General features: G+C 40.4%; 1 protein-coding gene across 2 annotated transcripts; it reads right to left on the bottom strand.

Moving 5' to 3' along the window:
* Positions 1-1,015: 1,015 nt before the first annotated feature.
* On the bottom strand, positions 1,016-9,883 carry znf608 (zinc finger protein 608). 2 transcript variants are annotated; one of them, XM_042761512.1, is made up of 9 exons: positions 8,801-9,881; positions 7,580-7,715; positions 7,056-7,143; positions 4,605-6,879; positions 3,842-4,235; positions 3,599-3,738; positions 2,963-3,107; positions 2,294-2,356; positions 1,016-1,612 (listed from the first exon to the last, which is right to left on the bottom strand). In XM_042761512.1, exons 1-9 carry the CDS (start codon positions 9,488-9,490, stop codon positions 1,593-1,595), a joined length of 3,951 nt encoding a protein of 1,316 aa, XP_042617446.1. In that variant the 5' UTR covers positions 9,491-9,881; the 3' UTR covers positions 1,016-1,592. The 2 variants fall into 2 exon arrangements, 1 of the variants encoding a protein (XP_042617446.1); XR_006160604.1 differs by having other exon boundaries at positions 1,526-1,612; positions 2,955-3,107; positions 8,801-9,883.
* Positions 9,884-10,079: the final 196 nt, after the last annotated feature.

The following is a 10,079-nucleotide window of genomic DNA, read 5'->3' on the forward strand; positions in this document are numbered from 1 at the left end:
TCACGGTATTCTCTGAAATATATTCTAGCAAATATGTAAACAGCGTGTCTTATGAATCTGTAAATCATTCAGTGCCACACATTCACTCATTTATTTGTAAAGTAACAGATTTTCTGTTTCAACAGTAGAACAACAACAGAAAGAATCTATCCAAAAATAAAACTAAAAATTTAAAATGATCAAAAAACTGAAATCAAAAATGTCTGACGTTATTTTTGAACGCTTTCCGAACAAACAAAACGTTCATTTTTACGTTTTAAAGATGTTTTTGGTTATGCGAACGTTAAAGGAACAGTCCATTGTATCATTTCCAGATGTTATGGGAACGTTACTTTCGAATGTTCTCTGAACGTTACAACAAGTAGAAACATTTAAAAAATGTTAGACGAACGAAATGTTTTGTGAACATTATTAACATTATTAATAATTATTATCTGATAATAAGTGAACGAATGTTCTATTAATGTTACTGGAAGAACATTTGTTACAGAACGGATATCAATTAATAAATCATTAACAAACATGTAATGCTTTACAGATCATTAGATAATATACATTCACATAACTTAATGTGTTTACTAATATACTTATTAAACATTACCTTAAGATTAACAGATCATTATTCAATGTAAATTTAAATGCTTACAAATGTCAGTTGTGGAACTATACAATAACAGAAAGTATAAAAAACATATTTGTTAATGCACTTTTGAATGCCAACAAATGTCATTAAACTTAAGCTGTGTAAAAAAAAATTGCTTAAGCACTTCACAAACTATAATGTTCAGTCATATCATATCAAATGGTTTTCCATACAAAAACACCAATCAGCATGTAGAAACAACCTTGACTTTTTATTTGGATTGCCAAACATGTTAAGGCAGAGACAGTATAAAAAGCAACTGCAGTTTGATGATACAGCAGACATCAAGAAAAACCTACAAAACACGACACAAAAAAAACACACAACATACACTCTCTTCCAAAAAAACAACTTTAAAAAAAATTTTGTTATGCATTACTATTGAAGTAACAAAGGAGTACGTCTGCCGTTTAGGTGAGGTGTTGTAGACAACCATACATTGCACTGAATCAATACAAAGGTACTTAAGCTAGTTATAGTCGCTGTTGAGCTTCGTTCAAATATGTACAACTATGTACATCACGATAATACTGTATGGCACTGAGATGAACTGTCGATTAACATCCACTTTATACGATACAATAGATTAATGGCTGTTAATAACAGTATATTCATGTTAATAAGTCAATGCAGAGCGAGCCACCTTACAGTCACTTAGAATCTATTGCAAACTGTCCTTTACCACACAGAGGTGATGAAATAGCAAATACATTCAATAGTATGGTTACAAGACAATATAAGTGCATACAAACAGCTAGATGAAGCCATTTACAGGCAAAATCCAATGACCAGAGGAACTGTCTTTCAGTGTAGCCATGTCTACTTCCACTGCAGCCCTCCATTAGTACATTCATTGATTAGAAATGAAATTAGTCACTGCCTCCTATGGAGGCGATGAGTAACACCATGGAATTGATGCCTGTGAATCCTTGCGTGAGTCGGGAACATCTCACATCTTCCCGTCGTTTTCTGCAGATTAAACAGACAGTAAGAAACCCGGCTAATAAGAATATGTTCTAAGAAAGATTTGCTAATGTTCCCAGTGAGTTATGAAAACATTATCTATGAATGTGCTCTGAACGTTCTAAAAGCCCAATTATACAATTAAACGTTATAGGGACATTTCAAATAATCATTCTGCAAACAAGTAGTAGTATTTAGAAAATGTTAGACGAGCATCCAACTAAAATGTTTGAGGAAAACATTCCATGAATGATGTGTAAATAATGCATTGAGAACATTATTAAAGACCACATAGCTCTAAACTGTAACTGTAATAATGTTCAACTGCTTTAATTCAATCAATCGATTCAGTTAAGCATTTGTTAGATGCCTTTATCCAAAGCGACTTGCAATGCGTTCAAGGTGTACATTTGCATTCCAGGGTTGCCAGGTCTGCGAAACAAAACCAGCCCATCCACCTTTTTTCTGCAGTTTTCCCTTCCATCAAGAGCACTTAAAGCCACGCACTTTAAAACTAACCCATAGCAACAGTGTAAAAGTAGACCAAATCCGTGGCTAAACCGCAGACTTGGCAACCCTGATGCATTCCCTGGGAATCAAACCCATGACCTAGTGCCATGATCTACTCTTTGAGCTACAAGAATGGATTTTATTTTATTGCATTGGTAATTGCATTTGTTTTCTCACCACTGGAGCAGGTCTGTGTCGTCTTCACTTGCTGGTTTGCAACCAGTGCTGCAGAACTCAAACCTAAGGATCATAGATCACAGAATATTACAATTAATTCTTACCATAGCCATTCTTCACATTTTATTTTCCCTTGAGATCTATTTATTTTCCCTAGTTTTTCATGACCATTTCCACTCTCTATTGCACTTAGAATTAAATGGGTAATTTTTATGCTAAATTTTTTGCTGCTGTGTCTTTAAAGCTAAGCACACACTACAGGACTGAAGTCTTTTCTGAAATTATATTTTCACACAAACAGCAATTGGTGAGTTGACAGTATGGACAGAGGGTGTGTGTTTTTTTGAGTCAAAAAGCTTTAGTTGTGCAGTGTGCATTTGATATAAGACTGATCTGTAGATGTCCTCTAAGTATGTGACATGGCAATAGCACTTGCTGCTTATGTACCTTTTTACATCCATGTGTTAGAAAGTTACAGAAGTTTGGAATGAGACAGTTTTGCAGATTAGTTTCAATAGATGTGGACTGGAGAGGAAACTCTGAGGTCTGAATATTACAGTATGTTTTAATAGTATAACAAACTCTTGTTTTACAAGATCAGTTTGATATGAGCTCTTTAATACAGAGTTCAGTAGTATAGTATAGTTCAGTTGTTTTTGACCTTTTCACCTTGAAAGGGGTCATATTGGCCGGACACCAGCGTGTAGCTCATGCCCAGGTGAGTGAGATGATGCGCCTGAAGGTGGCTGAAGGGAATGGATTCTCTCTCCCGTTCAGTCTCACGTTCTTGCTCTGGAGAACCTCTTTCTCCAGGCTGAAGGAGTAAAACATACAATGTGTAAACATCTGTGAAAGACACACTTTGAAGACAATATGTGTCTATGGTCATATTTTTTTATTTGGTTAGACTGCCAAAGCCCTTGAACTGTACATAAACATTTTAAAGGAATGCTTTGTGCTGTCAATTTGTCTTTGGACAACAGGGCACATATTTAAAATGTAAAGCGCCTACATGAATCCATCAAATTTAACAACAGTCTAATTAATCTTTTTAAGTACTTCACATGCATCGCATTTAACATGTTTCATGAGTCTATTTGCCAGCATTCATTTTATGTTCTTTACATGTTATTGGTGTGTGTTTGGATGTTCCTGAAGAAACTATATTGCAGATATTTAGCAGATGCTGTTTTGGGATTTGGTGATCACATTTAGGGCCATATTTTCCTCTGTTGTAGACAATATGCCTTTCTAAAAAATGGTTCACCAGTGTCTTTTACTTGAATTTTGAAGTGAGATACATACAACAGGAGATTTGCCGTGATATGGCAGGAGAGGATGCGACAGAAGCTCTAATGCTGTCGAATCTGTCACTGGTTTGCTGCTTTGAGCCCCCTCTGAATCCTCTCTCCCTGCCGTTTTTCCATACAGAGGGTAATGGAAACCTAGAATGGAAAACATACGACTTACACTTACAAGTAGTTTGTAGTACAAACTCCACTACATGAAAGTTTTGGGGTCATATTTATGATGTACAGAAGAAGATACCTGGGTAATTATGCACCAAAGCTGGAGACATCACTCGGTAAGCATTGCTGCTCGTCTCACACAGATGTAAATAGGGGTAGGAGTGCTGAAACTGGATGAAGGACTGCTGGGGTGATGACGTGGCCCCTCTTGTGTTCTGCGAGTCGTCAGACATCTCACCCGCTATCTCGTCACCCTCCGGTCTGGTACTTTCCTCGATGACCTCGGCAGCCATCTCACACTTGACGCTCTGGAGTTCGGCCTCAAGCCTGGACTCGGGCTCTAGAGGCATGTGCCAGTCTTTCCCCTTGTCTGGACTCAGACTCATTTCCTCAGAGATCTTGTTGACCTCTTGATTTTGCTGCTTCACATATTTGGACTGATAAGAGTTGCTCCAGGACTGAGATTCTGAGGCCTAAACCCAGAGGAACATCTACTGTCAAACAGTTTCTGGTCTGACAACCAATGAAATCACACACCTTACAGGGAAGCCCTTTGTTATGAAACAGTAGCCCTGCGAAACTAGTGTTTAATGAGTTCTTTGTCATGGAAAATTTCAAAAGGATGGAAACGTCTTAGAAATCAATATGATCTCAATCATCAAAGAATCCTGGCAATTTGATCATTTGATGATTAAGGATCTTATTTAAAAAAAAAAAAAACAGCACTCAAAACAGCATGATTTGGATTGTTATTCCAGCAAAACCAGGGCATTTCTAGAAGTCTGTTATTGTCTTTAAAAGAACATTTCCTCAGTAAATGATAAGTAACATCAGTAACTTACATTTAGAAATGTTACATTTGTGTCCACATTTGATTTTGAGTTTGAACTCTCCAAACTGAGGTCTTCAGTTTCCTTGAGGACCCCTTGTTCTTTTGACATGGAGAGATGGGACGCTTTCCCCTGTTGCTGCTGAAACGACAGCTGCTTGTCCAAATCCACATAGATGAAGCCAGGTTTTGCACAGTTAATCTTAACAGAGTTTGCCCCTTTATGAATCGAATGAGGAGAGCTTATAAACTGTTTTTGCTCATCCTTTGTTCGTTCCTTTTGCTCAGATCCTCGTCTAACTTGACCTCTACTCTTGCTATACTGTATTTCCTCACAGCATGCCTCACTGAGCGGTCTGTGGGTGCTGGGCATCATTAGAACCTTCTGGTCCATGGAAACACCCCGGCTGTACTGTCCATAGTACAAAGACTGAGCCAGCGCTGTGTGCGTTTCAGCGTACTGAAGCTGTGATTGGGAACTTGAGTGGCTAGAGGATTCTGAGCTTTTTATATCCTCATTTAAATCTCTCAAATCATCCTTTGTCCGACCATAGGGCGAGGCCACCTTATGGAACGAAGTGGAACTGGCTTGCCCAGAATGCATGTAACCTGGGATACAATGGGATTCATAACCATGGCCGTGAGATGTGGACTGGACCTCTTTTCCAGGGGTCACCGTGGGAGCGGTACTCATTGAAGGAATTTTATGATTGATGTTGCTGTTTGAGTTTGGATCTTGTGTCGAGTTCCTTCTGGATCTTGAGTTTGATCCACCGTCCTCAGCTGCATCGGATATGTCGGAGTATGCAGGGCTGTTTGTTTTAGTACTCGCTCCATCTCCGTTTGTAAGAGGGACGCAGTCTATTCTTGCAGAGCTCCCAATGGAAGGACTAGGTGCATTGTCTGAGAAGGTGTACACCTTGTCAGCCTCTGCTCTGATACTTGCCATGCGGCTTTCTTGCGTTTCACTTGGACCATTTACAACATCTTGCTTGCTCAAGTGCTCTTTTAAAAGGCTCACAGGAAAATCTTTTCCAATAGTCTTTGTATCATCCGCTTTTGTGTAAATCGGGTCACTTTTGGGACTCCGGGGATCTTTACAATTCCTGTCCTTTAATCGATGCTTTTCCTTTCTCTTACTGTCTTTGCTCAGGACTGCAGTGGTGTTGGCCATGTTAACTTGTGCAATAATGTCCATCTTTGGCTTGATGGGTTTCAGTGAGAGGTTCTTGGCTTTTGTGAGGGCAACAGTTGGAGAGGCCTGATGAGAAGAAACTTCTGTGATTTTAGTGGAAAATGCAGCTGGTGGAATAGCGGTCAGCTTTGGAGGAGCAGGGGCAGCGTTGATGAGTCTGTTGGTTCGAGACTTAGCTAAGCATCTCTCAGTGAACCCTTCTTTCTTAACTTTGCCACATATGTCCCTCTTATCAATAGCACCCTCTGCTTCAAGCTTAGGCATCTCAACAGATGTACTACGATCCGTCATGAGGCAGTTCTCAAGGACAACAGACATGTTGGAAATGAGTGGGAGGTTACTCAGATCATCTATGGATCTTTCTTTATTTGCCACATTCGGGCGTAGTTTTGCATTGGCTATGGGACTGCTATCATTGTTGAGTAATGCTTTCCTGCTCTTTGGAGAACCGACTGCATTGAGTTTATACATGCTTCTGGGCTTCTTGGTGATGATGTTCTCAGAAGAATCAAAAGGTACCGAGCCGAGTGCTTCATCAAAATCTGAAAACCTGTCCTCGCTCTCCACCTCAAGTTCTTGCTTACTGTCACTGTTCAGGTGAGCGTGTGACTGGTGGTAACGGAGCCCGTTGATATGTTTGTACTTCTTGTTGCAGTTCGGATGCGGACAGTCTATTAGCATTGGGGAAGCACAAACTTGATCAAGAAACACAGGGTCGGATTTACCCTGAGGTGTGGAAGGAGCGCTCCTGGATTTGGCTCGTATCCTTTTCCCATTCCCATTCCTAATGTCCTCAGAGACCAAGCTCAAATCTAGATCGGCTGGGGCTTTGCCTTTTCGTTTTCCACATATAAGTGAATTGGATTTGATGTCCTCCACAGTGTAGTATCCAGGTGTCCTACAGCCACTGAGGTTCAGACTCCCTCGTCTTCCTTTGTTGCCGATTCCCACACCGCGCCTCTTGTGAGTTAGCCCTCGTATCTTGGAAAGACTCTGGTCTGCAGTTGGTTGATCTGGTATGGCCAGTCGCATCCGTTTACCACGTCCACGTGCATAAGGCATTTCAGAATCACTCATTGGTGATTCACAAAACCTAGTTAAGAACAGCAAGGAGTTATAAGTGCATGTAAATAAATCAACTTTCTTTAAATGAACGGATCTAAAATCAAAACGGGTTTGAATCTAGACCTAAAATACATCTTGAATCTTAATTTAAATGTATATATACACTACAAATCAAGCATTCAATAAGAAAGGAAGGTGTTTTACCGTGGTGGAGCCCAGTCATGCTTGGTACAGTCCAAGAGAGTGCCCACATAGGTCCTTTTCCTCCAAGTGACATTCACAACTAGAACCCCTGAAATCAAAGAGAAAGTCACAGTAATGAGTCCCTCTAAAAAAATATTAAAAGTAAAAAGCAACCAAAATATTCCAAAAGATTAAAACATTTTCGAATGGATTCATTCTGTGCTTGATCTCAGTGATGGAAGTTAAGATGGTGGTCTGTAATTTTAATTAGCTTAATCAATATGCAACCAGTGTCTCCTCTTCGTTCAAAAGCTTCCGTCTCACAGCTTTGAAAACGCAGTCCTGTGGAGCTAATGACAAAACTCGCCATTCACTCATCACATATCCAGTGTAAACAATTTGAATACAGTCATTCATAATGTGATGAAGAAGAAAAGGTGATGCGAGATACTAACTGGAAACACATGCATGCAGACAATTTCACAACAGTATATTGTGTATTGTTTTATATATGTGGAACATTGCACAGAATAACATGCTCTCACCTTCCTCCGTTTCATGCCACACAATACCCTCTAGATTGACACTCGTTCCTGGTTGACATGGCTCCATGTAGCTGGACTCAAGGGCTTTCTCAGCTTCCTGTGTGTTAGTTCCAACCGACCGCGTCTTAACACTCAACTGAAGAGAGAGAGCGAGAGAGAGCACAAACATAGTGCCAGCTGAAGTATAATACAGTTGCATGCGAGTTTCTTTTTGATCAATTTTTTATCAAAATATTTGACTTCTGTATTTTCAAAATCAACAATCAAGTGATCACTTAATCCTCCTCATACAAGGAGAACACACAAAACCTCTTACAGCAGTAAGTCTGTATGTCAGTATAGCCCTGTGAATGGTGTCTTTCTGAGCGGTTACTGGAATCAAGGCAAAATGAAAAAGACATTCAATTCAATTCAAGTTTATTTGTATAGTGCTTTTTAAGATACAAATTGTTGCAAAGCAACTTTACAGAAAATTAAGTTTCTACAATATTTAGTAGTAGCTTATCAGTGTTGGCCGTCAGTTAATGTACATATGGCAGAAATGTACGGACAAATCAATTAAAGACGTAATCAAACAGACGATGAATACAAAAAAAAACAACAACAACAATAGTAAAGAATGGCCAAGACTGGAGGAGGTGGAGCTTATCTCTATGTTTAAAACTGTAAATAAAACACGAAAAGCATCTTGGCTTCAAACAAGCCAGTATGTCTTTATCAAAAACAAACAGAGGGAATTATGATGCTTAGGTTTCCATTGGCAACAGACGTGAAGAAATTCACTGGGGCTGCGTTAACAAAGGAAATGGCTGACAAACAAAAGAAAACCTATTTATATTGCTATTGCAAACCAAGCCAATCAAAATGACTTCATTGCACGGAAGGTGTTTGGTGCTGTTTTGGTTTTTGACAAATCTCGCGGCTGGAAAGAGATTCACCTAGCCTAGCTCACAAAGAAGCAATCAGACACGGACACAGAAGCACCTTTGGTTACAATACACCATTCTCAAGCACACAGACACTGAATCCGCCATCAGCTCAACCTACAGCCTCAAGCACGTTTCTCCACGTCCATAACGGATCGTGATAGTTGCACACTAGCAGTCTGACTGCATGACGGGATTCGTATCATGATCGCACGGGTCAATCGGACGCATTACACGCGCATTATCAACTTGGTGAATCGACATGAAGGTTTCTGAAGGACAGATGTGAGCTTACCGTCTTCAGGCTGTGCTCCTCAGTGCTTGTGTCGTCAGTGTGGTCAACAAAAGCCGCGTCCATTCCGCCCCTGCCGATGAGATTCTCCGTTCCTCCCAAGGCGCTTCCGTTCTCTGACAGCGGGCCGAATTCATCGTTCGGCTTCTCTTTCCGCGTCTTAGCCGAGTCTTTCTCTCTTTTCACTCCTTTGCTCTGGGTTTTGCCCTTTTTGCCGTCTTTGGTTCTGACGAGCGGCGCCGGTTCGTCGCTGTCCACCGGCGCTGGTGCTGAATTCATCTCACCGCCGCGTCCTTGAGCCTCGCGCCGTTTACCGACGCATACTTTAGGAATGCCACTCACAATCTCCAGCGACGGGAATCGATCCGTATCCGTGGTGGAATTCCTGCGTTTCAGCTTGAATTTCTTGGGCTCTTTGCAGAGGAACGGCTGCTCGCTGGCGGCGGAGGCTCGCGTCAGGCCGTCGAACGCGGCGCCTGCGCTCGAGCAATTGTATTCGAGCTCTTCGCGACCTTCCACCGCGCTTTTAACGCTCAAAACGCGATTCATCTCCAATCTCTGTCGATCCTTCTCCAAATCCGCGTCCAGGTCGATGATCAGATTCCCCACACCGATCTCCCAGTCATCCCCGCTGTCATCCGGATCCGCTCCGTGCGTCTTGATTCTCTGCTGAAGGGAGGAACTGACTGACATTCTCCACACAGGATTTCTGACAGAAAACGGTGATGAATCCTAAATCAAGTGGATGGGAGGGTATTAATCACACACGAGTGCTAATGGGAACTGAATTGCCGTGGTGCTGGAGAAACGCTCTCTCAACACATGAAAACATCTTAGATCAACATGTGTAACTAATGTTTTGAGTGAAGCAATGATTGTGTTGCAAATGAATCCATCAATAAGTTACAACAGCATCGTTATGTTTTATTAACAGGATTTCTACGGGTCTTAAAAAGTATTTAATCAGTGCAGAAAGTCATTAAATGTTGCAAAGCATGAATATCTTTCTCAGTATTCTTTGTTTTCCAATACAAAAACATTAAATCAAGATAAACTTCCAACAAATGTAAAATGTTTTCAAATAACGAAATAAAGTGAGTTTAAGCTTAAAACAAGTACAAATATCTGTCAGTGTAGTATTTAAACTTGTTTTCCCTTTAATTAAGTTGATTTTGTCAGATGTTTGTTCTTGTTTTAATCATAAACTCACTTCAGTTTCTCAGAAAACAAGACGTCTTAAAGTCATTTTGCATTTCATGTAAATGTATTTTGATTTGCACTG

Source organism: Cyprinus carpio, chromosome A8, assembly GCF_018340385.1.
Source record: "Cyprinus carpio isolate SPL01 chromosome A8, ASM1834038v1, whole genome shotgun sequence".
NCBI classification, from domain to species: domain Eukaryota; kingdom Metazoa; phylum Chordata; class Actinopteri; order Cypriniformes; family Cyprinidae; genus Cyprinus; species Cyprinus carpio.